Source organism: Falco biarmicus, chromosome 1 (assembly GCF_023638135.1).
Source record: "Falco biarmicus isolate bFalBia1 chromosome 1, bFalBia1.pri, whole genome shotgun sequence".
Classification (NCBI taxonomy): domain Eukaryota; kingdom Metazoa; phylum Chordata; class Aves; order Falconiformes; family Falconidae; genus Falco; species Falco biarmicus.
The window spans coordinates 88,856,341-88,883,304 of record NC_079288.1 but is presented as its reverse complement, the minus strand read 5'-3'; the positions used below and the strand labels follow the sequence as shown (position 1 = coordinate 88,883,304).

General features: G+C 50.9%; 1 protein-coding gene across 14 annotated transcripts in view; it reads left to right on the top strand.

Annotated features, from left to right (window-relative positions):
* The window catches only part of DYSF (dysferlin), a 104,441-nt gene that overhangs the window by 40,591 nt on the left and 36,886 nt on the right, over window positions 1–26,964 (top strand). For 6 of the 14 annotated variants that reach the window (XM_056345172.1, XM_056345145.1, XM_056345161.1 and 3 more), the window contains 11 exons: window positions 565–746; window positions 1,673–1,813; window positions 2,913–2,942; window positions 3,556–3,582; window positions 4,440–4,481; window positions 7,279–7,380; window positions 7,912–8,073; window positions 8,598–8,763; window positions 9,101–9,174; window positions 17,555–17,617; window positions 26,294–26,392. In XM_056345172.1, the coding sequence (XP_056201147.1) occupies window positions 565–746; window positions 1,673–1,813; window positions 2,913–2,942; window positions 3,556–3,582; window positions 4,440–4,481; window positions 7,279–7,380; window positions 7,912–8,073; window positions 8,598–8,763; window positions 9,101–9,174; window positions 17,555–17,617; window positions 26,294–26,392 (1,088 nt within the window). The remainder of the gene's footprint in view (window positions 1–564; window positions 747–1,672; window positions 1,814–2,912; window positions 2,943–3,555; window positions 3,583–4,439; window positions 4,482–7,278; window positions 7,381–7,911; window positions 8,074–8,597; window positions 8,764–9,100; window positions 9,175–17,554; window positions 17,618–26,293; window positions 26,393–26,964) is intronic. The other 8 variants (XM_056345245.1, XM_056345227.1, XM_056345200.1 and 5 more) reach the window with 3 other exon arrangements.

Sequence of the window (26,964 nt, the reverse complement as noted above, 5' to 3'; positions counted from 1 at the left end):
ATAGGCTGAGGCTCTTCAGCTTGAAAAAGAGATGTTTTAGAGTTGGTGTGAGAGAAACCTGCAGAACCCCAAGTATCGGTGCAGGTGGGTAGGGGTGGACCGCTACATCTCTCCTAACGCAAGAACTGGGGGGGCCTCAGGGGGAAATGGAGGGAGCTGGGTGCTGCAGAAATGCATGAGGGGCTGGTTCTTCATGCAGTTTTGTGTCCTCACCAGAGGATATGGTGGGTTCAAGAGAGGTGGGACAAAGCCATGGAAGACAGCCCCCTGCAGGGTTGCTTAAACATACAGACATCACATCGTGCTTAGAAAGACCCTGAGCTGTGAATAACCAGTGTATAGGGATAAGTGTTGGAGAACTTGGCCTCATTCTCTTCTTAGCTGGGGTTGCCTGGGACGTGATGGGAATTTCACTGCTGTTTCTAAAAGACCCGCAGCTCCTTCAGCCTGTTCACAGTCCTCCCTGCACAGCCCACTGGCCCTTGAATGACTGTCAGTTACTTTCTCCTTCCTAGAGTGGTAGCTCTAATTCATCCTTTGCATCTTGTCTAACATTTCTTGCAGATCCTTATGCCATTGTCTCCTTCCTCCACCAAAGCCAGAAGACAGTGGTGATCAAGAACACCTTGAACCCCACCTGGGACCAGACACTCATCTTCTATGAGATAGAGATCTTTGGGGACCCCCAGAATGTGTCTGACTCCCCTCCCAAGATCGTGGTGGAAATATATGACCATGACACCTATGTAAGTGTGGCATGAGCTTGACCTTCATGGTGTGAGTGGGCTGGGGTGGATTCGACAAATGCATGGCACCATTCCTGCCCTCTGGAGTGCAATGCTGTAACATCTCCAGGTGGCTCAGATGTTGAGCTGGACACTCAAGAAGACAAGAATTCAGCAAACAGCTCTGCTAGTGAAGTCCTTGGTGGCCTTGCTGTAGTTACCAATGCTACCATCATGTTTTGCAAAGTGGCTAAATTAACCATATTTTCTTGTGGAAAAAGGTTGGGACAAGATATATAGTCATGCAAGTAGAGGACCATATCCTGTTGTTCGCTCGGCTGCCTGGAGGTGTCCAGAGTGCCTTGTAGTGGTGGCATCTGGGGGGCTGGTGAGATGACCTTGAGTCCTTCCTAGAAAAAACTGGGCTGTAGCCTGTCACAAGAGCAGAAGGGGTTTTGAACTGTGGGTAAGAGCAGTGCATAAGTGAAAAGGACTCAGGATACATTTCAGGAATGTCTTAGGAACCTCCCAGGAACCCTTCTGCCCTCCCTTCTCCAAAAGACACCAGCAGGAAGCAGGAAGGGCACCTGAAGATCTGGTTGCAGAGCAGTGAACAGGCTTTTGCAGAGCTGCTGATACTTAATGCTGTACTCGAGCTCCTGCTCTGGAAATTGTGTGATAGATAAGGATTTCACCTCCTGTTTAAGCCAAAATGTGTAAGATAGAGTGTATTTCCAACCCTAGTAGTTACAGGGAGGAGTTTGAAAACTTGAGTCTATATGGGCATCAAACTAATCTTTTTTTCAGAACTGGTCCCATAATGGTTCAAACATTGAGCCTGATTTTTGAGTGACAAGGGTCTCGGCTGAGATACGGGTGTGTGGTGATGGACTCCAGCGGGAAGTGGGGTGGGATGAAGGCTCTCTATGCCTGTGATTGCCTTTCAGGGTGCAGATGAATTCATGGGGCGCTGCATCTGCAAGCCCAGCCTGGTGCGCTCGCCACGGCTCTCCTGGTACCCAGTCATCAAGGCAAACAAAAACGTTGGGGAGCTGCTGGCTGCCTTCGAACTGATTCAGAGGGAGAAGGTAAGCTCCCCGTCCGGACCTGATCCTGCCTCTAATTGGAATGCTAGCTTCTTCCCTTGGAGCAGCATCCAACCTTTGCTCGGTGCTGAGTTATGTCCACCTGGGCTCTGCAGCTGCCTGTCCTCGGTTTCACCAGGACGGCTGCTCCGAGCAGTCCCGGCCGTGCTGCTTGGTGCTGGCTGCACTGTGGTGCTTAGCAGAGCCGAGGGTAAGATGCTCGGTGCCGGACCGAAGCCTGGGCTGCCGGCAGGCACCGCGTGTGCCCTGCCAGCCTGGCTGGCTGTGGTGCTGAGCTCAGGGCCTTGGCACCTTTGCACCGAGGGTGCATTTGGCCCCGGATCGCTGTCCTTTGCCCAGCGTTAATTTCCGGAGGGGGTTTATGAGAGCCGAAGTGGGCGGTTACTCCTGCAGCAAGCAGCCTCGCTCGGTGCGGCCGTTCATGGAATGAGCCACGGGGGAAGGAGGCTGTGCTTCCGAGCCAGCCCGAGCGGGAAGACTCCTCGTCATGCCCCAGTGTGCTCTCATGTGCTTTCCCACACTCCCCGTCCCGCTGCACGCACCACCCCCTCGCCTCTCTCGTCTCCAGCTTTTCCACTGGCTGTGGCGCCTGGCTGCAGCCCAGATGTGCCTCAATGCCAGGGAAAGCGGATGGGCTGGAAGGTTAAATCTCCCTGTCCCATTCCTCCCTCCCAGCCCTGAGGTGCTAATTGGGAATGAGGGTCCCGCAGCTCCCTCCTCCGTCTCTCCGATGTAGGTCGCAGTTCTGCTCCTGGAGGGATGCTGCGCTCTGTGCAGGATGCGGCTGGAGCTGCTGGGGGCGGTGTGGGGGGTGTGTGTGCTGGGTGCAAGCCTTGCTGCATCACTGAGGGGCTGCTGCAGGGGGGCTCTGCTGCCAGGACAGGGCACTGAATCGTCTGCACACAGCCTCTTCTTCCTCCTTACCGCCTCGCAGAAGTTACTGAACTGGGTGGGGAAGACCTTGGAAAGGGGAGCCCAGCACTGGGCATGGGGGGCAGCATGTGGATGTTTCTCTGCCGGATAAAGCTGAGTTAGTATCGGGAGGGCAAATGGAAAGTATGTGTTTTTTTTGTCTCCATAGCCGGCTGTCCATCACATCCCTGGCTTCGAGGTAATGCCTTTCTCCTGTTTGCAGCTCCTAGGCTCTGTGCCCCTCCAGCTGCCCCCTTCCCTGCCCCTACAGAGCTGCTGGGTCCCAGCACCACCAGCTGCTCCCGCAGAGGTTTGCAGTGGACCCTCTTTGCAGCCCTGCTTCTGCAGGCAATTTGTCCATCCTGTCTTAGAGACTTATTTTAGGATGAAGGAATCCCCATGCAGAGATGCCAGTTTCCTTCGGCTGACGAGTGAGTGAGGCAGCTCACTGCTGACCCATAAGTCAGGGCACACGTGTCCCATTCCAGGTATAATTCCTCGGGTGTTGAACACACCATTACCTTCATGCCCTGCAACAGTTTCAGCATTCTCATTGCACAGGGCTTTGCTTCCCAACAGCTCCAGCGTGTTTCCTACCCTGCAGCCTGTCTGAGCAAAGGCATTAACTGATGCTGGGTTCTGGATGGTTTTAAGTCACCTGCACTGATTTCTTCTCAAACCTCAGTGCATGGGGTGTGCAGGAAGTTGGAAAGCATCCTTTTTCTATTCGGTTATTAGATACAATTACAAGCCTTACGATGGGCATATGAGTGAAAATTGCTCTAAGGCTGTATTCTCCTTCTTTTCTCCAGAATGAGCTGTCTTCCAGCCTGGATGAGGTGAGTTGATGAGATTTAGTTGTCTCTTCATCTTGGAGATGGACAAAATTGTGCCTCCATGGGGCAGCTGCTTTTTTTCGGATGAGTCAAGCCAATAGCATCAGGATTTTAGTAACGTGAGTGATCACTGGCAGGCCAGGGCAGATGGGCTCCGTGCTTAACCCTGGAAGTGTTCCCGATGGCAGGACATGTTGGGTAATACTTAACCTTTGTGGGATGTGTGTGCATGGGGTCTACTGGCATTCAGCCCTTCCAAACAAAGCGTGCAAAAAGCCAGAATGCTGTGCTGACCTTTGGCTGGACCTCAACTGAAATCCCTGTTGAAAATTTTGCAGCTTTTCATGGGGAATTCACCATGAACTGGGGCACGTGCTGGACTGTTCTAGTTGCTCTGAAGGAAATACTGTCATCAGCATCCCAAGCTGCTGCTTGGGCAACCTGGCAAAGCTGCTACCCAGAGCTTGTGCATCCTACAGAGCAGATCACAGGCTGAACCAAGCGGTACCAGGGTAGGCTGGTGTCTTGGAAAACACAAGGCAGGGAGCTGAAGAAGGGGCACACATCTATTTAAGCGTGGTGGCCCTAGGAGCCAGCTGACCCCAAAGCCTGGGAGATGAGCTAGAGAGGGACCTGGGGCATGCAAAGAGCCTGGCCACATTTCCACGAAAGGTTGGATGGGGTAAACACATTTCTGCAAGATGGGTTTCTTCCACCCAAGCAGTATTTCCTGATGTTGTGGGGCTTGCCTTTGTGCTCCATTTGGGCTGAGGTGGATGAGCTCACGTGAACATAACCATCTCTTTGCTCTTTCTCCTCCATTTCTTGCTACTGCCATTTCTGGACGAGGCACTCCACAGCTCTGCACCCCTGCCTTGTTCTACGAAGGGCTCCTTCAATGGGTACCTTTAATGCTCAGACACTTGACTCTCCTCTGTCCCTTTGCCTTTGCCCAGAAACCAAGCAAAGTCCCAACAGAGACACTCAGAGAGACCAGCTCCTTCAGATGTGGCTTGGCCTGACCCACCTGCCCTGCAGGAACCCCATCCAAACCAACCCACCAAGGCTGCATCCAAAAGAGCGATGCCAGCCTGAGGTCTCCAGTGCCCTGAGCAGTAAATAACAATCTTTATGGAGAATCTGGCTCGTACATGCATCATTCAGGCTTGTGATATATATGCATGACCAGGTTGGCACCAGATTCCTTCTACTGCATTTCTGTTTGGTGCAAATGGGAGCAGCTTTCTGGGGCTGGATCCCCTCCAAGCACTGGGATTTAACCCACTCTTGAAACAACATGGCCTAGCTGCTCACTCAAATGGAGAGATGTTTCCAGCCACTGTTTTGACTGGGCTGATCAGTGTTGGCTTTTACTCATCCCTCTTCCAACCCTGTATCAAAGTCAGGGTTGGACTGGACTATCTCCAGAGCTCCCTTCCACCCTGATTCCCTCTGATTTGTCCTTGTTCAAACCATCCCAGCTGCCCGCAGACCCCACAGGTCTTTTCATGGATGTCTCTCTCCTCCATCCATCCTGCTGTGTCTGGGCTGAGAGCTGTGTCTGGGAATTGCTTGTTCCCCGCTCCCACCCTAAACCCTCCCTGCTCCTGCCTCATCCCCAGGACTCGCTGCTCATTTCTGTCCCATCTGGTGAAAGATTTAATGCTCGTGTATTCAGCTGAGACCCAGGAGGATGGCTGCAAAACAACCAGGAGAGCAGCAGGGATTGAGAAGGGCTTAGAAATGGCTAGTGCTAACTGAAGACATGGCAGTGCTGGAAGCCAAGTGTGTGCTGTTGGCTTTCAAAGCCATGGTTGAACCTGGCGCAGAGAGGGGACAGGCATGAGCTCCTTCCCCAAGGCTCTCCCTTGTTCCCACAGAGAAATGCCAGAGGATAGAAGGATTGAAATGATCTCTAGTCCAGTGATGATAAGGAAATGCAAGGTGTGATATTTGCATCAGTTAAGATTTAGGTGCCCTGTTAGGGAAAAATCCTCCCTTTTTGGGAGCAGACTGTGCAGCCATCTCAGAGGAGCTGTGTGGAGCTTGAGCCTGCCTTGGGGTTTGAAGACGGGCTAGGTGACTTCTGCATCTCTATCATGCAACTTAAATGCAACGCGAGCATCTTTAAAGCTAGAAATGAGCGTATGTCACTATACAAGGACAGACTGAGGCTCTTCTTGGTTCCATCCATGCTTAGGCACCTTGATGTGCTCTAAGTGCTGTGGGTCACAAACAAAAGTTGGGGATAGCTCTTCAAGGGCCATTTGTTCTATTCCTCCACCCCAAGGAAGGATCAGCTCATGTTGATGGTGCAGTGTCAGAGCAGCCTGAAATTAAGGCTCTGGGTAAGTAGGTGGGTTACCAGAAGTGCTGAGCACCCATGCGATGCTGGGGATGCTCTGCCTCTCTCCTCCTTAGGCACTCACCTCCCAGGTAACCTTCCCTTTCCCTGCCAGCACTAACCACTTCTGCGAGAGGGTGGGCCATGGTGGAGAGGACTGCCTGCCCCAGATTTACCATCTGCCCCACAAGGGAACCCAGACATCTGCCCCGAAATGGAGTTACCAAAAGTCATCAGCTAACAAGCAGCTTGATTCAGCAGCCACCAGCAATTGCCAATGAAAATTAAAGCTTAGCATTCAGTCTATCTAACATGCCACCATGAAAAATCCCTTTGTAGAGCATTTATATGCATACATATGTAAGGCTGAACCAATCCTATAATTGAAATACATATACACACTTAATTTAATGCAATAATACTCCAGCCTGAAAGGAATGCTGGTCTCCTAAATTGGTTCCAACTGCCCTTGGTTGAGGGTTGCATTTTTAGAGGTTTTGCTTTCATTCCTGCCTTTTCGGTGACTCTGAACTCGAAGATGCAGGTCAAGAAGAACCTGAGCGCTGGGAGGGCTCAGAGCCCGTCCTTTGCGAGCAGCCAGGGAAGTCTGGCTCCCTGCTTTCCTCCTCTGTGAAGGCAAATTTTGAATCCCTCACCTCCTGTCCAGATTTGGTCTCACCCTGAAGGAAATCTTTGGTAGACACTGTGCACAGGCAGCTTCGCCTGAGTGCTGTCCTGTGGCTGGCAGCTTGGCAGCTGCCAGTTATGGTTTATTGCTGAGCTGTTGCATGAACAACCGCCCCTTCCTGCATCCACAGGCAGTGCTTGACACCCTGTCCCATGGTGCTGCCCCTACTAAACTGCTGCTTTTCGGGAGCTGGCCACAGCATCTCACCCTGTCCAGCTCAAGGAGCTGTATTTCACTGTTCATCCCCCCCACTGCTGCTTTGTCCCCTCTCCGCATCCCACTGCAGAACTGTCTCACCGTGGTCCCAGTGTGGGACGGATGCAATTTCACCCCTTCCTCCCCTAAAGGGCGCTGAACCTTGATGGAGGGCAGATTCCTCTTAGCAGATCCCTCTTAGTTGCCTGGGGAAAGATTCAGAGATCGCTCTCGCCAGCAGATGTTTGATCTTTCCCAGGGTCAGATTAAAGGGACAGAAACAGTTTGCAAGTTCATTCAGCCTCCCAGCCCTCATCTCCCCCTGCCTAGCTGTTCCTCTTGCAGGGAGATGAGTTTTGCAGCAAGAAGGAGACTCTGGGTGGGGGACGCAGCACAGAGGGAGGGGTGTGATGGGGTTGGTGTCCCATCGTGGCGTGACCTGATGTGCTCTTTGCATCTTTGTTCCCTGCAGTCTGCAGACTCTGACCTGCCATACCCCCCACCCCAGCGGGAGCCCAACATTTACATGGTCCCCCAAGGAATCAAACCGGTCCTGCAGCGCACAGCCATTGAGGTGAGTGATGGGGAGCGCATCAGACCGCTCCCTCGCAGAATAACACCCTAAATGTGTGTCCCTAACGGGGGTGGGGATGAGACCCAGAAATGGGATCCAAGCGAGACTCTGTGGATACGGAGCCCCATCAGGGCTGGGAGCTGGTTCTGCTTATGGGTTATTTGTCAAAAAACGTTACCTTGCTGGGAAAATGAGTCTCACCAAGCAGTCAAGATCTAGGGCAGAGCACAGCTCTGGACCACACTTGCTTGTTGAAAGGACATTCTGCCTCATGCCAGGATGATATTTTTCCAAAACAGAGATGCTCCATTGATAGATAAGCAGTTGCGGACCTGGTATATTGGTGCATACACAGAAATGCTCACTGTGTGATCTGGCTTTGCCCAGCACCACCTGTCCTACATGGTTGATTCATCTGTCCTCCACAGTGGGCCAAACTTCAGGTCTACCTTTGTTACTGAGAAGCTCAGTGAGAGACTCGGAGGCAGATTTTTGGCTTAGTCCTTGCTGTCTGTTTTCCTCACCCTTCAGATCCTGGCCTGGGGACTGAGGAACCTCAAGAGCTACCAGCTGGCCAGTGTCACCTCGCCCAGCCTGCTGGTGGAGTGCGGAGGCCAGCTCGTGCAGTCCTGTGTCATCAAGAACGTCAAGAAGAACCCCAACTTTGACATCTGTGTGCTTTTCATGGAAGTGGTGAGGACATGGCCCCTCACAACTACCTGGCAGGAGGCTGTAGACAGGTGGGGTTGGTCTCTTCTGCCAAGTAACAAGCAACAGGAGAAGAGGAAACAGCCTCAAGTTGCACCAGGGGAGGTTTAGACTGGGTATTAGGAAAAATTTCTTCACTGAAAGGGTGGTCAGACATTGGAACAGGCTGCCCAGGGATAGGGTGGAGTCACCGTCCCTGGAAGTGTTCAAAAAACACCTAGATGTGGTGCTTAGGGACATGGTTTAGTGGTGGCCCTTGGCAGTGCTGGGTTAACCAGTTGGACTTGATGATCTTAAAGGTCTATGAGTCTATGATTCTCTGATTCTGTAGCAGAACTGGTTGGGAAGGACCTCTGGAAGTCCCATAAAGATGCCATAGGTCATCATAGGCATCTTCACTAACCTGTGGTGAATCTAATTCTGTCCTGCCTCAGTTCCCTTTGGGGAGGTGCAGAGCTGCTACCTCCATGCCCTGTGTAAGTAATGCGTTCCCTCCCCTCTGCCCACAGCGTTTACCCAAGGAGAGCCTTTACAGCCCCCCCATCATTGTCAAAATCATCGACAACAGGCCCTTCGGCCGAAGGCCCGTGGTGGGGCAGTGCACCATCCGCTCGCTGGAGGACTTCTACTGTGACCCCTACCGCGAGGAGACAGACGGTCCCCAGGAACACTCGGGTATGTGCTGCCATGAGGACCATGCTGGCCGCACACCCATGCCCTTCTCCAGGAGGAGCTGTGGGTCCCTGCATGCGTTGCTTTTAGCTCACCCCAGCTGTAGGTCTGGTACAAGAAGCTCAGGAGGTGCCAAGGAGGAGTTTAGCTCTGGGGTTGGTTGGTGCAGTGGGCTGTCCCTGGGTCAAGCTGTTCAACCCACGTGAACGTGAGCTTTGGCTGGTGTGAAGGCTCTGGGCAAGGCTGAGGTGGCTGCTGGAGGCTGGTCCCAAGGTGGCTCGGCTCTGGGGTTTCTAACAGCTGGATGTTCTGGTCATGCTCGTGCTTGCTGTGATTGCAGATGATGTGAGCCTCACGCCCAGGGATGACGTCCTAATTGACATCGATGACAAAGAGCCTCTTATTCCTGTCCAGGTATGGATGAAATCGCAGCGGTGGGGGGACACCGGTTTCTTGCTTTGCATGATACAGGGGAACTTGTGCAGGTACTGGGCTGGGGTAGGTTGTGAGGCAGATATGAGGTCGCGTCTGGTTGTAACCTTCCTTCTGCAGCTTCCAGCTCTGTTTGCACCCCCTCTTCTCCACCATGCCACAACAACCAACCACAAACTCGCTCTTCTGCCCCCTGTTTAATGTGAAGTGTCAGATCTGCCCCTGGGGGAGGGAGGCAACAGACTCTCTCCAGGTCACTCCTCCCTTCAGTGCCTCTTCCTCAGATGTGTGGTTTGGTTTGGGGCTGCAGGTTTGCAGTCATCCCCTTCGGGCTCTGCCATGTGGAATGCTGTCTTGGAAATGACAGTCACTGCCCCAGAGAGCTGACAGCCTTGAGGGGACTTACCCCAGCTCTGGAGAGGGTGAACTGGCACTGGCAGATGGGACAGTTTGCCCAAGGCCACGCTGGATGCAAAGGTTCCCCGAGGCTCAGTTGTCCTTACCACAGCCATGTGGCCAGGTTTCTTTTCCCCAGTTTTGCTCTTTGTTTGCAGGATGCTTTGCTGCTTCCAAACCCACTCGCTGCTTTTGGCAGCTCCAGTTACTCTGCAGAGGGTCACGGTGGGGACCGTGATTGCGGAATTACCCCATGGGGTGGGAGCTGGACATGCTTTAGCAGGGAAGGAGGGATGTGTTGCTGCTGCTTGAGAAAATCAGCTTCTCTATGCCACGAGTCTGACAGGTCTCAGCTGTCCTTTGTAGCTTGGTCAGGCTGGGCATGCCACTGGGCTTGCTGTTCTTCCTTCCTGCAGTGCAACTGGAAGGTGTCTGGCCACACTGGTGACAGTGGTCTGGGTGGTGCTTCACATTTGTTATAGAAATGGGTTTCCCTGCCAGCAATGTGTCCTCTTTGAGGCAGAGTCCTGCCAGTGCTGACATATGCGTGTGATGCATAAGTCTGTAGGTGAGCCTGATTGCTCAGGTGCAGCTGAAAGTATTGTCAGAGGCATTTGGTGGAGCTTTTCATGGTCTCCTATTCCCTTTGGTGTTTTTAACGTGTGCTGGCATGTCCTCCCTCCCTGTTTTAAAGGTTGTGGGTGCTGCATGGTACCTCAGGCTAGAAAAGCCTGAGCTTTCTGCAAAAGATCTGCCTCTCGGGTCTGCCTCTTGCCTTGCCTTTCTCTGCCCATAAAAGCAAGATGTAGAATGTGGGTGTCAATGCTTCTGCCCTTTATTCATCTCCTTGGTGGCACCTCAGTGTTTCTGTTCAGGAGGACTTTACGATCCACTGATCCGTGCCGTCAGATAGCTGAGGTCATGTCCCAGGATGGACTCAGGCTGAGGCCCCAGCATCAGGCTGTCCTGGAGATTCGGAGCTGGAGCAGCACCTCTCTCCTAGCTGCATCCCTCAGGCTACACCGTCTGCTTTAGGTTTGTGCCAGGCAAGTCCTGCTGCAGCCGAGCAGGCATTGCTTAAGCAGAGTGTGAGTTGTGGGCTGCAACCTCTGCCCAGTTCAAGGCTTTCAGGCGCTGGGCTAAGAAAAAATGAAGATTTTTCTTAGCAAAGGCTGTATGTGTGAGACTCCAGCCTGTCGTGGTCTTGACTGCAGCTGGCCCTGCTCATGCCTACCTATCCCAAGCACTGATGAGATCCAGGCTGGTGCTCTCAGGCAAGGTCACCCCGCAGTCCTTGCAGTGAGGCATGTCAAACGGTCTGGATTTTTGGGTTCCCCACCAGCTAAGAGGTGGGACTTTCATAGCCTCAGCTCCCTGGGATGCTGGCATCTTGTCCAGAGATGCTTCAGTATTGATTAGGAGCTGTACAGTGGGGTGTGAAAATGTTGGCCCAGGTGAACAAGTGTTGTTGAAAGGAAAGAGCAACTCCAGACAGAAAATACTACTGACAACCTAACTGACTTTCCCTTTGCTTGCCATTTGCGGATCTGTTGTAATAATTTACAATTTTGCTTCATCTTGTATCAGTAAAGTAACTGAAGCGTGCCTGTAAAAAACACACCAAAATGAGTCTTGGAAGAGGAACCTTTGCTTCTGCAAATAACCCCCCCTTTTCTAGCCTAGCACAGAAAGCACTTGGGAGAAAAGCAAGTGGGTCAGGGAATAATGTGCGTAGAAGGGTTGGGGTACAGATTGTGCCTCTACCTCTGGTGAGCTGTGTGATGCTGGGCGAGCGATGTCCCTTTGCTGCACCAAGGAAGCCAGTGGCACCCAGTGCCTACACCAAGACCCTCTGCAGAGTCAGCTGTGGGTGGGATGGATCCCCAGAAAAGGGTTGGAGCACCCAAGGATGGGTTTGCTGCTCTCACAGTGGCGGGCACAGACTTAATTCATGGGCTGGGAGCACTCCTGAAGGACGAGAAGGTGGTGCCTGGTGGCAGAAGCCACGTGGAGTTTGCTTTAGCTGTGGGCTAAAAAACCCCAGCAGAAGGTTGTTCTGGCCCCCTCCTGACCCACAGGCACAGATGGGGCAGTGATGGGTGGACTGGGTTTGTGTCTGCAACTCCAGCAAGCTGAAAAGGCAGAATTTCTCATTTTTAAATTGAGAAACCTACCCAACTTTCAGCTTGGTTTGACTACATTATTTTTTGGGGGGGTATATTTTGCAATCCAGCTTAAACTTCCACCCCCCCACCCCCCCACCCCCCCCTTGCCTTCTGTTTTTTTTTTCTGGTCAGTTTTCAGTAAAAAATGGTGTTGCATAGCACAATAACAATATGCAGCCCTTCCAACATGCAGTACTGCTCTTCAAGAGCATCATGGCAACGGTCTTCATGGCAGTCCTCTGCTGCCTTTTTCTGATGGCAAACCCATTCCTTAAGCGCAACTGATTTTAGAAAAGGTTTCCTTTCCTCTGACCTTCATCTGCCAGTGCCGTTTCTCACCCGTAGGTGCTCCTGCTCCTTCTCCTGTGACTTTGGTGGAGGTAACAAGGGAAATGCAAGTTCCCTCTGGGAACCCAGGGTTTTGACCCAAATCTGCTTTGTCGCAGGCAGCCGGCACGGCTGGGGCTGGCTGCCGCAGGACGAGTCGGGTGCTTTTAGCCCAGTCGCTAATTACCCTTTTACTCTGCTTAGTGGAAATTTCCCTGCTTTGTTTTGCCAGTGCTTTATTAACCCAGCGGCTGCTTTTTTTGAGAGAGGGGAGGAAAATTTCCTCCCATAAATATCCTTTATGAGAGCCACAGGCTAAGGCTCTGCTGGGTGCAGGGAGGGGGCTGCAGCCACCGCAGGACCTCAGCCTGGGGGGCTGCATGGAGCTGCGGTCCTCTATGAGCTGGTGCTGAAGGTGCCTGGCCAAGGTTGCACTGGATGTTTGGGCTCTGTGGGGCTGGTGGGGCTCCCAGTTTGCACCGTTCTCTGCCTTTGCTGTCTGGGCAGGGTGCGGGGAGCACCCTGGGGTGCCCCCACCCTCTGGTGCCGGTTGGAGGGACTCCCTGCCTGCAGGAGATGCCTCTGCCCGATTCTGCCATGCCTGCTGTTGCGTGAAATGCTCTGATCAGATTGCCATGGCTTTTTAAGGAAAAGGCATCTTTTTTTTTAAGTTTTTTTATTTTCTTTGGGCACTTTCTAGAGGCAAAAAAACTGAGAATGTTTTTTGTGTTAATTTTGCAGCACTTCATTCACAACCCAGGGCTTGCACTCTTCTTACATCTGCGCTCCAAAAATGGCAAAATTTCAAAGTTCTTTTGGCCTCCACCTTTTTATTGCAGTTAGTTTGGAAAAGAAAATGAAAAATTGTCCTTCATAGCTTTTTCCCCGCCCCCCATCTTTTGACCGGTGTTAACCATGTACATGCTTCTTGGTGGCAGGGGGTGTGCAAGCCAGAGACCATATAGGTGCCATGCAGACATATGTGCACCTGTATTTAAGAAACCGCATGTGAAAACCTCCATCACTGTTGAGGTGATGCTTTGGCCACTTCCAATTGCTGTGGGACCTCTTGGAGATGCTGAGCAGGGTATTTTGGGGTAGTTTGGGAGGCACAGAGGGATCATGGTATGCAGGGACCTCTTGCACGTGCAGCTCAGCACCATGCTGGGTGTTGATCATGTTGGCGGAGTGGTCAAAGGTGGCAGAAGGTGACAGGAGGGGTGGGAGGAGAGGGGTAGCCTGCTCATCCTCCGAGTCTGTCCTGAAACCTGCCTCTCATTAGGCTAATTTGGAGTGAGGCCAGAAGCTCTGTTACTGTGTGTATGCAGTGCCCTGGCACAGCAGGGCCATTTGAATGGCAAACAAGAATTAATCCCCTCCCAGATGTGGCGGTGCGTTGTGGGGAAACTGTTGCTTTGTGAGCTGCACCCCATCACACAGGCACCACAGGATCTGGCCCCGCTCCCCCTATCTCCCCCCACCCCGGCACAGGCAGCTCCAGGCAGGAGCAGGGCAAGGGAGAGCATCACCAAGGGCACCTGTTTCAGATGCCTACGCTCACTCAGAGCTGGGCTGGTGGGTTTCCTGTGAGCAGGTTGTGACGGGGGGAGGAAAGAAGCAGTTTCTGACCCTCCTCCAGCTACCATTCTTTCCAAAGCTTTGCTCTGGATGCTCTTGTCCAAGCACACTTTCTGCTCTGTACCAGTTTTTAAAGTCAGTGCAGTACCTGAGGGCTCCGGCAGAAGCTGTAGGCACCTCTGATGGCATGCCAGATCCTGGTCTGCCTGTTTTTCTTTTGAATTACACCCTGCCACTCATCCTTCTTCAGGAAATTTGCATGCTTTCTGTCCAAATTCATGGAAAAATTCTCTTTCCCTCGTTCTGAAGTTTTTGCCTGAGACTTTGGGGTGCTCCTTGATGGAGATCCATACACCATGGTAGGCTACACGGATCAATGTCTCATCCTCAGTCCAGCTTGCTCTCCATCCACTACTTGCATTGAAAATTAGGGCTGTTGTCATGTCTGCAGCAGGTTGGGGTCCAACCCAGGGACCCAGTGTGCTCCCAGCAACAGACATGTGATTCTACTAGAGCTAGAACTCTGCAACCCGGAGCTGGCCCTGGTGGCCAAGCTCTCGCCTGGCAGGAGGAAAGGAGGTTTCCTACTGACCTGCTGGCAAAAGAGGCATTTTTGGAAGATGACAACCAGAAAATGGGACCCCTGTCAGGGAACAGAGGGGTTGTTGGCAGCCAGATCCTCAGAGTTTCTCTGCTGCTGTTTGCTTCTTGGTGGAGCTGAGGACCTGCCACCACCCTGGTGATGTTGCAGAGCAAGGAAAACAGTTCCTGGGTTTGGGGCTGCAGACAGGGAAGATGCATCTTCCTACAGCATTGAACCCTTGCTTTGTGCTGCCAGAGCCACAGGCACGGAGCATCCCGGTTGGAGTCCCACTGGGAAGCTGTGGTCCTAGCTGGTGTTGGGGTGGAGAAGTTGGTGACAGCTGATCCTCTGTGAGATCCCCAGAGCTTGTCCCATGGGCTACCTGTTTGACAGTCTCTCCTGAGCACTGCCTGTGGGTGATCCCAGGTATCTTCTCCCTCTTGATACTTGCTCCCCCAGGCAGCTTTTGGCTGGGATGTGGGGTAGATCTGCCTGTAGGAAACCCCAGCCCACCTCCCCATTCCTGCGTGCAGAACCTGTCATTAGGGGACTCAGTCCAACAATTAGAAAACATCCAGGAAGGCATTTATGGGCAGTGGGTACAGAGGACAGAGGTTAAACCTCTTCTGGCCTCTGAGGATGCCTGTGAGGAAGGAGGAGGGCTGTAGCAGTGAGTGATGGAGGTGAAGGTAAAGGATGGCACCTCCGGCCGATGTTGCTCAGCCTCAGGTTGCAGAAAGTGAAGTGAGGTGACCTCTTGCTCATGTATGACTTTCCTTTAACCAAAACAAACGACACCACATATTGCATTATGTAATTTATTTATTTATTTTCAAACATCCAGCAAAGGTCAGAAAAATATTTCCCTAGCAATGCCCCCAGACCTGAAGGCAGGGCTTTCTTCCCCAAAAATAAACGCGGTCAACAGAAGTAACGAGCCAGGTTTCCTGCGATGTTCCCAAGGACGGTACGGGTGGAGCAGCTCAGCTCTTCCCTCGGGGAAAACACTGAGGCTGACAGGGCTTTGCCGGGCTGCCTCTGTCCCGCACCTTTGCAGGCACTTCACCGTAATGTTCCCAAACCTGCTCAAACCAGCCTTTTGGGGACAAAAGCTGTGGCCGGGGGACAGACCCCCTGCTATAGGTGCACCAAGCATCTGCTGGAGGGGGGCCTGCTGCCCGGTGGCGCTGGGTGGGCACGGGGGCTGCAGGGGGCCTGGAACAGGCAGTGACAGAGGTTTGCAGACCGAGGACGCCCAGCTCTGCCATCAGTACTTGGTCCCTGGGGTGGTCTGAAGCCTATTGGGAGCATCTATGGGCCGGGGTCAAACTGGGGGAACAGCTTAAATGAGAGGTGAAAGGACAGGAAGGGGGAGAGGGATATGGCAAAGCCAAAACACTCCACTGCAGCAGTTCGGGGAGGAAGACTTTGACATTTCTTTTACTGAAACAAACATTTCACAGACAAAACACCCAAGTTATTCAGTTTGACCCCAGATTAATTCTTCTCTGTTTGTTTGTTTGTCTTTCACCTTCACCCTTTGTTTGGGGAGCGGAGGAGGAGGGAGCCTGTTCCTGGAAAGCCAAACCAAAATTCCCACCGCGTCCCTCCCTAACCCCTCCGTTTCGGCCCTGAATGTTGTTCCTGCTGAGCCCACGCTCTCCTGGTGGCAGGCACGGCGTGGGGTGTCTGTTGCTTAGGGGGTCTGACACCCCGCAGCCACCGGGGTCCCTCCGCCCTGCTCTGCTCCCCGCCAGGGCCGGGTCTGCAGGGTGGAGGAGCAGTCCCAGTTGGCAGAGGCTAACTTACTCCTTCTCCCTGGGAAAGGGGATGGATCCCAGGCCAGAAGCCCATGCCCAGGGCTGTGGTCTCCATGCTGCGTGCTCTTCCAGTGGTGACCTTGGAAGCAGGAGCCAGGATTGTTCCTGCTCGTGCATGGGTGTGTTTCATCGTGTGGCTCCAAAGCCTTTCTCCCTCCTTGCCAAGCCTGGCTTTGGTCCCTTCTCTGATGGATGACTGGAACAAAGGATCACTTTGTTGTCCTCATCTGAAATAGAGAAAACAAACAGATGCGAAACCCCTCTGCTCTGAGGTTGTTGAATGTGTTGTCCCTCTCGTCCAAGCGGGGTGAGAAGTTCAGCCTGAGGTCTGTTTAAAACAAGTCTATGTGCACATGAACTGCAAACATCATGGTTGCTGAATGTGAAGAAAAGAAGCTCGTAAAACTCAGAGAAAAGTAATTTTTCTGTAGCAAGGTCTCCTGGGCTAAGCCCTCCCAGTTTTCTTCTTTGGGAGATGCCCATGGAGCAGGGTTTTGTAAGGGCTGGGCACATGCAAGGGGGTGCTGGATCAGCCTTTATTCCTGCCTGCTCTGCATCCTCTGCAGCCTCTCCCTGTTCTCCATGCTCTTTCCTGGGTCCTCATCCCCATGGGAAGCAGATCAGGAGGGACAGCCATGAGGTCCATCTGCAGCCCCAAGGGATGAGCAGTTTGTTCCTTCCACTCATGGATAAAACAGTCACAGAGAAGCTGTCTCCCACTAGCTTCCAAGAGTTGCCTGGGTGCTGAGCCTGGCGGAATCTTGCCCCCATGAAGAAAGCTGTAAATTCAGTGTTTCCACCTTGACCCAAGGTGTGATGCAGGTCTGGTTCGATGGGTCAAAGCAGAGCGTTTGGGGACAGTGCTCCCAGCAGCGCTGTCAGGCTTGGCCTGATGCTCAAACCCAGCTATTTTTTGGTGAGAACGTCACATTCCTCCCCCTTCTTCATCTCGAAGGAAGCACACTTTGCAAGATGGAAACAGAGCTGCTGCCCAAGGCAGGGATAGGTGACGGCAGCTCTTGGTTTGCCCAGGACAAGCTGCACTTGTGCTCAGCATCTTATTTGTCCCAGGGCTTGGTCCTGAGCTCCCCTAATCCCCTTCTGTTAAAAACACCCTGAGTCTGATCCCTCCCTGGCTTCTGTGATGAGCCTGGCTCACCGTGTTTGCGAGCCCTCATTGTCCGCAGGTGGAGACACTGAGAAATTCTAACAGCTTTTCTGTAACGTGGGTTTTTCCTGCAGTTCTCCTTTAATACCCCATTTATTCTTTACAACCATTCAAACCCAGTGCCATTTGATGAACATCAATGAAAAGCCAAACCCTGCTCTTGTGCCAAGGATGCCTTGTCTGGGGAGACCTTATAACCCAGGGGAGGGGGAAAGCAGCACCGTTCGGGTTCATTTATTTTATTTCTCCTAAGTTGTGCTTTTGCTGATGTATGTTAAACACTGTTTCTCTAACCCCATTGATAACCAATCATTTTAATTTGTAGCTTGCGGAGGGTATGACCAGCTCAGCATTAATTAACATACCAGCTTCTTGGGCCCAGCCTCATGTATGTATTGCTTAATTTCTAACTTACTTGCTTGATTAATGGTTTTTATGAATGATATATGTGCATATATATATATATATATATATAAAGATCTGTAAAAATTTAGGCATTTCCTTTTGTGAAAGATGCCCTCACTGTCCTAGAGAAAGGGCAATTTTGTCTTGCTACAGGTGTGTGTGCATCTCAACATCATTTTCCTTCATGCTAAAGACAATGAGGTTGGTTTTGGGAGGAGGGATGAGGATGCTTCCTCCCTCTTGTCCTGGCAGAGCTGGCAGAATTATGTATGTGCTCGAGGTCTGATGTCTTCCCAACAGCTTCTCGCTTCTTGGTGCACAGCAGCAGAGCCTGGTAGCTCACTGGAGATGGTGTGTCCCGGATGGCTGCAGTGGCATGATTGAGGAGTTGATGGGGCTTCTGTGCTCCTCCATGTCCTAGCTCAGGGACCATCACAAGTCCTAGGCATCATGTCGGTGTAAGTTGAACTAAGATGATGTTGACCTTACATGAGGAGGAGGGTTTCACCGCAAGGAGGGTTTCATCTCATCAGCAGGACTTTGCACAGTCCTGGTCCTTGCAGGTATGCAGCCTGGTGCCCTCAGAGTGTGGGGATGAGATGCTAGGCAGTGCCCAAGCAGTGACAGTTCCCTCCTTGGAAAGTGTCTCCTGCTCCCTGTATGCATTTTATTAGGATATTAGACGTTAGGAAGAAATTATTTACAGCGAGGGTGGCGAGATGCTGGCACAGGCTGCCCAGAGCAGCTGTGGATGCCCCATCCTTGGCAGTGTCCCAGGCCAGGCTGGACAGGGCTTGGAGCAACCTGGGCTGGTGGGAGGTGTCCCTGCCCGTGGCAGGGAGATGGGACTAGGTGATCATTAAGGTCCCTCCCAACCCAAACCATGCTGTGATTCTGTGATTTTTTTCATAAGAAAATCAGATGTTGGGGTCTTCCTGGATTTTGTAAGAAGGGCAGTGAAGCTGCTTTGCTTTCTCCAGGCTGATGCTCCAGAGAAACAAGTCTTTTCCATGCCCCAAACTCATCCCTAGCAGGGTTGTGACCTTGGGGCTCTTCACCCCTCTTAGATCTCTCTTGATACTGGCCTATGAGTTACAGGAATAGTCTTCCTTTGAGGTCTGACCATGCAGGATGGAAGGAAAGATCAATGGGGCTTTCACTTGCTGAAAACAGAGTAAAAATCGAGCAAGCAGAACATATAAGAGATGGGTTGCAGCTTCACAGCAGCTGTAACTTTTGCATGCAGAAGTTCCTGATGGGCAGCTTTGTAGGTCTTGGCATAGGGTTGGAGGCACATTTAATGTCCAGCCTGTCTCTCCATAATACAGAGATAACGTGCTTTGTTGGCCCTAGGCGCATCTCTCCAGTATCCCCTTTATCCTCTGTACCTGCGTAACGTTGCTCGCTGATACAGCTTCCTTTGCCGCACAGGCGGATGGGTGGCTGTGCTGGGATGTGGAGTATGGAAACAAAAGCCCCATAAATAGCCTCCCCCTTCCCTCTGTTCATCAGCATTTTTCATTTACGTGAGTATGTTTTTGTTTTAGTTCAAATAAAATTTAGGGAAAAAAATCAGAAAAAAAAAAAAAGACAAAAGCTGCAAACCATTAATTTAAAATAAAAGCAACACAATATTAGGCAGTAATAAACCCATTCTCCTGGCCTTCACCAGGACCCTACAAGAATGTGATTAAATGTAATAAACCTCATGTCACAGAGAGCTGCTGATGCCTCCTGGGGAAAACCATCCTGTTTTGGAAAGCAGGTCACCGAGTCGGTCCGTGCACGTCTTTCTTCCCGTCTCCTGCTCCTTTATAGCTGGGGAGCTTTGCACGAAAGCAGGAGCTGTGGAATGAGGCATAGGGGCTGCAGCTGGTTAAATATTAGGAAAAAAGCTTTTACAGCCAAAAAAATCCAGCCCAGTTGTGGAGTGTGCGAGGGAGCTCCTGAACTTTGCTGGGTTCTGCCTCTGACCGTGGCGTTAATGACCTGGAGGAGGGGGAGCATGGTGGGGGATTGTGGACTTGCCCCTCATGGAGAGCTGAGCTTGCAGACCAGGTTGCCCATTTCTTGGTGAAGTCCACAAGAGTTGGTTTTTTTTTTTTGTCCCTTCATCTCGAGCATCTTTTCTGCCTCCCAGCATGCTGAGAAAACCTTGAAAAACTCCAGACCCACAAACGGCTCTGGGAAATGGAGCAGGAATTGCTTGGGGGACCTGGTGAACCCCCGAGGTGGGTGGTGGGTATCACTTCTGTGGCATCGTTCCCCTGCACCCACCTGGGGGGTAAAGGCTGGGAAGAAGTGCTAGTGTGGCAGGGATGTCAGATCAGGGCTGCCAGAGCTGATGCTTCAGGCTCTGCCTGGAGCCTGCATGAATACAAGCACTTAATCTGCAATTGTTTATAACCTAGTTCATAAACCCTTTCTAATCTGGCCTCTCTTCGCACTCCTCTGGTGTTGCTGTTGCCAGAGTCCTCCTAGACAAAGTCAGGAGTTGGCCCTTCGTCCTTCTTTCGTCCCTCTTGAGAATCTTTGGCATAAGCGAAATGAGACAGTTTTGCAACAGCAATGTCTTGTGGATCCACTTCTCTGCTCCAGATCTGTCCTCTTCCCGCCGCGCTGAAATCCTGGCTCATCTCTCTGGAGTTCAAGTGATTCAATCATGTTCAAAGGGTGAAAGAGAGACTCATGACTTCTTAAAATGTCAAAATAAGCTCTCTCATGAACCATTTCCCCCTCTCTGCCTGGGAGGAGCACTCTGTCATTATCCACAAGACCCCCTCCTTGTTGTCTTGTAAATCCCCTTTTCAAACTGTCCGACCACCCCGAGAGGTTGGACACTGGGCTTGGCCAGCATCCCCTCAAAGCTCTCCAAGGACAGAGGTGCCATTGCCCTCCGTGTCTCTGCCATGCTGCCCATCTGAGCCGACCTGAGAGCGATTGGGATGAGGTCCTGGTGACCCAAGGGGTTTTAATTTGGGAAAACACAGGGGATGCAGGACAGAGGAGAGCCCATAGCCATTGTCAGCAGAAGGTGCAAGACACCTCTTGCTAAGATCAAAGCTTATATTTGTCAGCTGAACTGTGAGTACAGCTCAAGTAGGTGTGGTATAGATGCCGCCACCAGAGCTGGTCGCAGCAGGATCCCTTTACGAACAAGGGACTGTAAAAATCTCTATGGCTTTGGCCTCTTTTTGATATCTGCCTTAAGAGCAGGATTTAAATGGAAAATATATGGGGCAGTTTCCCATCCTTCTCCTTTTCTACGCAGCAAGCACAACGGGAGCCGAATCCCGAGTGGGGTCCCCGTGTTCTGTATTAATGATAAATAAGAGTTATTAGTTCATTGTTAAGGGCAAGAGGAAAATACATCAACGCTTCTGAAGAATCACTTTAAAATGTTCGACAGATACGTCTGGGACTTACCAGAAAGCTGTTTGTGCAAGCAGGGAAGAAGGATGGGGTATCTGGGGCGGAGACGTTGCATTTTGAAGAGCCACCAAGGGGCTTTGAGGACCCTTTAGCAGGGTGTCCTTGTCCATGTCTCCGCTACCCTGCTCAGGCTCAGGATCAAAGGGGCAGACAGGCTTCTTCTCCTGAGAGGTACACGTGAGCTTTTGAGTCTGGATGAGTGAAAACGTGAGGTTAGTGTGAAAGGCCGGACGTGGGCGGCAGGTGGAGGGACCAAGGTCTGTAGGAGAGCTGTCCCTTTGCAGAGGACCCCATCATGGTTAATGCCCATGCAGCTCCTGCATTCCCAGCTGTGATCCCAGCAAGATCTCCTCTCCACCAGACTTAACTTGCTGGAGCAGTCAGGCAGTTCATGAGCATCTCCCAGAGGAGAGAAGCTCACGAGGCGCTCTCAAGCACCTCTGAGCTATGAAGCTGCAACGAGGAGCCTCTGATCTCTCCTGAGAAGCACTGTAAGGTTCTTTCTATGCAGTTATTCGTACCATTATTTTAGTACCATGCTTTCGTTGTAAGAACTACAAATAACCCATCAAATGACAAGTTAGCAAAGCTAACCCAAGCCAAAACCAAAAAGTCAAAATCTGTAAACTATTTGGAATAATTGGTTATTTGCTGTGTTTGCTAGTTCCAAATCAGAGCACATATTTTACGGCTTATCCTGTTACTGTTAGCTGGAAGAGCTCTTGGTGTTGGATATCTCCTGCTGAAAGCGGTCGCCAACCCGCTCTGGAGCCCCGTGTCGCCCTTCAATCCTGCAGTCTGTTTTTTATCCCAGTGTTTCATGCACACTTGGGGAGGCACGGCACTGCCACGGACGATGGGTGAAAGCCCTCCCTGACCAATCTGTGTAGCAAACTGGTTTTCCACCAGCTTTCCACCAGCTTTCCACCAGGGGAAAGCATCCCCAAATATAAGCTGTGGGACAGAGGAAAAATAGTGGCAAGAAGGTGCGTGGGTGGCTGCCCCCGGGTGACCGTGGCTGAATGTAGGCTGGTTGAACAGGATGGGGAAAAAAACCCACTGAAAACAAAGAGTTTTGTCCACTTCTGAGCAAATTCAGGAGTACAGTAAAAAAAAAAAAAAAAAGGTGAAACAGCCAGAAATGGATAATTTCTTTTTATGAACATCTGCCAGTTCACACCTTGAGGGTTAACAGAAGGAGAAGCCAAGTCCTCTTGCAGCCTCCATGTGGGGGTGCTTGTGGTTTTCTCCTCCTCCCTCCAGCCCTGCTTTCTGCACGGTACAGCTCAGAGCTGCTGCAGATCCCTGGGACAGGCTGAAGGAGCCAGGTGAAAGGACCAGGTTAATGAACCCAAGGATAACCACAAGACCAGTCCCTCCTAGTGAAGAGGTTGGAGGTCAAGGATGGGGTGATTATTAACATGAAAAAGCCTTTCTCCAGCTCCCAAGGTCTGGCAGGTGCAATGTCCCAAGCCCAGCTGGTGGCACCTCCACCCTACTGTCTTGAGCAGAGCATGGCCTCCCAGCAGGAAAATCTGATTTTTCCTGCCTCCCAGGCACTTCTGCAAATTCTCCTGGTCTGCATTTGTAGGTTATGGAGCCCCTTGGGGAGTAGAGACTGACCCTGTCATGGGGATAGCTGGCACCTTGGCTTGGGTGGTGGCTGGCTGCTCGGTGGCAGAGCTGTGGCGGGGATGTCTCCCACAGCAGCGAGCTGCTGGGTTTCCTGCCTGGGCGTGCTGATAGAGCAGCAGAGGGATTGGGGATGTGGTTGGAAAACCCCAAGGAGTGCAGCTGCGGTGTTTAAAGACATTTTTGTGTTCCCCAGCTGTTTGCCATGGCCTCTCTGCTGGAGTTCTCTGCGCCTGCAGGAGGACAGGGCTGGGCTGGGTTAGTTTAGGCGGGTAATGAGCTGAGCTGACCAGGCTGCCTTTGAGCTGGAGTAGATGAGGATGCTAATACCACCCTCTCCCAGAGATGCAGGGTGTCACCTCCTGCAAAAGCGTGGTAACAAACAGCTGGGGAGCTGCATCTATAAATGTCCGAGATGTTTCTAGAGGGATCTTCTCATCCCAGCTGCAAAGCTTTCCCATTGCAGGAAATCTGCCTCCCAGATGTGAGGTGCGAGTACATTTGAGTCTGAGGCAGTGGCTTAGCTTCTCTAGAGGCAGTATTTATTATTGCTGTAATTATATATATACATTCACACAGGGAAGAGTGTGTAATCGGTAGAAGAGCAAGCATAAGTATTAAGACTTCAGTTATCTCATGCCTGCTCTGCTCCTGGCTTTGCTGTCTGAAACAGTAACATGTCTGTGCCTCAGTTTCCCCCACCTGTGAGGTGATAAGGACTAAGTTTCACCAGAAGCCAATATCTCCTTTGCGTGGCAACTTCTTCAGTTTCCACACCTCCTTTTGCTCCCGACTGAAATGACCATTTCAACATATTATGTGAAAACTGGGTTGTGCTGGCCAAGCCCAGACTCCATCTGGGAATGCATCCGATGGGACGGGCTTGCAGTCACAGCAAACCCTGGGCAGTGAGGAAAAAAATCAGTCTGGCTCAACCTCCCTGGCAAAAAATGAGGTTAAAACTGGTGCATTCTCTGCTGGATAAAACCAAATGAGATTGGAAATATCCTGAGAGCCGCTGGGATGACACAGGTCTGCATTTCGGGGTCTGGGGGACGGAAGGATTGGACAGCCCTGTGCATAGCCCTGGGTAAAAGTCCTACGTGAAGACCAGGCACGGCTTAAACCTCCTTCCCTGTTAGCTGGAGGGGTCAGTGAGCAGCGGCTGCTGGCTCTGCTGAACCCACCGCCTGATCCAGAATGCCCTTAAGGCTGTGTCTGAAGAGCCTCATTGACTTCAGAGGGATCTGCACACTCAATTGAAGTTAAGCATGTGTCTGAGTGCTTTTGCTATGTCCAGGCTGTAATCCCAGAAATGTTTCAAGTGGGAAGTTGCAGCCTGCTGGTGAAATTCTGTTTTTTAAGGCATTTTTTTTTTTTTAAATAAGTATCTGAATTCCTTTATTTTTGGAAACAACCATGCTTTTGGCTATAAGACATTCCTCCTTTCTGGGATGCCCCCCTGGAAGGGACTCTCCTGCTGCCCCTGTCCTGGATGCTTACAGAGGTGCTGAGAAACTGATGGAATGGTCCCATTCAGGCTCTTGCCTGGTGAAATGGTCCTGGACCCTCTTCTGCTGCTCCTGTGTTAAAAGTTGACTTTCCTGTTTTAGCAGAAGATGCCAAAGCCACGAACACTGGAGCTTGAAAGCTCTTGCCTTTATCTAAGTATGGAATGGGAAAATGTTTGCAATCCTGACTCCAGTCTCATTCGGCGCGCAGGTGCCAGCCCACATTATGGTGGTCCCCGCTCTGTGGGAGCAGTGGTCCTGAGGGAAGAGGGAGTGGATGGGGAGACAGCAAACCTTCTGGTAACCATGACAGCAGGTTGCTGCATCTGAGTAAGCTTCTCTCCAAGCTAAAATTTTAGGTTTCGGTCACTTGATGTTAAATTTATCTCAAGTGATACTCACCCATGGGTGCGTGTCCTGTTGTAGGGTCCAAGCAAAGCTCAGAGAGGGCATGAGGGATGCTTGAGGTCCCTCAGCCTTCTGTGCTAGGGCTCAGGGCACAGACCCCAACCCTGAGGACCCTCCTGTACCGTGTCCAAGGTGAAACACTGGAGGTGATGTTGGCTGTCGCCTGGTTGCTAAAGGAAACCCCTGAATTCAGCTGCTTGCGACTGGAGCCATTGCTTTCTCTGGCTTTCCCATTTGCAGGCAAATGGATTAATGTCCTTTGCTATTAACATTCCAGCTGCTCCCCTTGCCTCCTTTTTTTTAAAAAATTTTTTCTTTCCCTCTTTTTTTTGGTAACATCAGTAGAAATCAGCAAAAATATCTAACCAAATTCTTTGTCTTGGGGCTGCAGAAGATACCATGGGTAAGTTGTCAGATTAGTTTAAGTGCTTTCTTTGTAACTCAGTACCTGTGGAATGTCGTAATAAAGCCATGATGGTCAGAGTGTAGCTTTTTAAACAATAAAACAGGGGAAGTGATGAAAGGCAATTTTTTTTTTTTTTTTCAAAAAAAGAGAGGCAGCAGAGGCCTCAGAGTTAATTTATGTAATATTTCTATTAAAAACAATGTCTATTCAAGACAGCAATTTAAAGCCTGTGCCGTTGGCTTAAAATATAAATCCAATAAACCTCTATTATGATTCCTCCATTAGGTCAGTGTGATGGAATTTTGTGGACTTCTAAAATAAGACATCATTATTTTTCAGGAATGTTTCATGAATCACAGTCAAAGCCCCTTCATCTTTGCTTGTATAAATTTCAAAAATGGTGCACTTATAAAATATATACATTTGCTGAAGCTGACAGCAGGCTTTCTTCTTGGAACAGCATCTTTGGAGCTGAAATGCAGTTTGTGTAGTAGATGAGGCAAATGCTTGTTAATGGTGTGACGGCTGTGGGCTGTAGTGGTGTGCACTGAGGTTGCGTGAGATTTGCCCATTTCTTTGTATAATATCAATGAGAAGAGAGTTATGGTCTTCCTGAGAGAGGTGCAGCACCTGAGGACCTTTTCTTTTTAGTGGAAGTGTATGGATTTTATGCATTCATTTGCCCATGTGCTTTGTTTGGATGGGGAGGTTGAGTGGTGCTGGGATACAAACCAGAAAGGCAAGCCCTATCCCCAAAGCCCCCCAAATCTTCCAGGCAAAGCCTACAGCAGGGGCCAAGTTTAAGAGCAGCCCTCACATCCCCCCTGAATTTCAGGCTGTCAGGACCATGTCAGCATGAGAGTTAATTTGTCTCATCCCCTGTGTGGTCCTGCACCGAGGTCCTGGGAAGATCACCACCCAAATGGCCAAAATCTGCCCGAAAAACACCACAAGTTTATTCTTGTGAGCTCATCCTCCCATGGAGAATCATCCTCTCTGCTGCCTGGTCCAGGTCTGTGGCAGCTCTGTGGCTGCAACAGCTGGATTTTGATGGGAAGCATCCCAAAACCACCTTGAAACCAGGGAGTGAGGAGCTGCAGGTTGGGTTTGCAATAGCTTCATTGTCTCTGCAGGACAGAGACCTGCCAAACCCAGGCTGTGCTGTGGGGCTGGCCACAAGTTCAGCTCTAGCAGTTACGGGAGCTGCTGCTGCTGTTGATCGCTGGGTTTTATTTGTGGAGATGTGTAACTTTGGTGTCCCGTGCTGCAGGAGGAAGAATTCATTGACTGGTGGAGCAAATTCTATGCTTCCACAGGAGAGAGGGAAAAATGTGGCTGCTATTTGGAGAAGGGCTTTGACACCTTGAAGGTAAGTGGTCTTGGCTGGGTCTGGCTCATTGGACTTGCACTCTCCATGATGTTTTTCCACAAGTTTTGATTTTTTTTTTGGGTGTTCAGGCTTTTTTTTCTTTCAGGTAAAAAAACCGCAATAAAAATACATCATTTTCCCCAGATAACAGGTAGTTTTGCTTTAAAAATAACTATTTTAAAAACTCAAGTTTCTTTGCAAAATCCTTTCTGGTAACTTTGCACTTTGCAGCTGTCAAGAAATTGTCCCTTCTCTAAGTGGCAGAGGAGATGGGGAGCTGCCACCTTGAACAGTGTTTGGGAACAACAGGGAAAGCCAGAGATTGCTTAGGAGAGGGGAGATTTAGGTACATGTTTATAAGGAGTGCTAAAATTAACACAGAGACCCAAGTAAGACTAAAATGCAAAAGACTGCCTGGTTAAGGAAAGCATTCCTAGCAGGAAGGTCTCTGGCTGATGAAAAACCCTCTGCAGCACCTTGGCTTAGTCTGTGTCTTCCATGATGTGCTGTTATATATTGTAGGGTTGCCAAAAGTCTGATCTTCATCACTGTCCCGTAGGTGCAACAAGGGT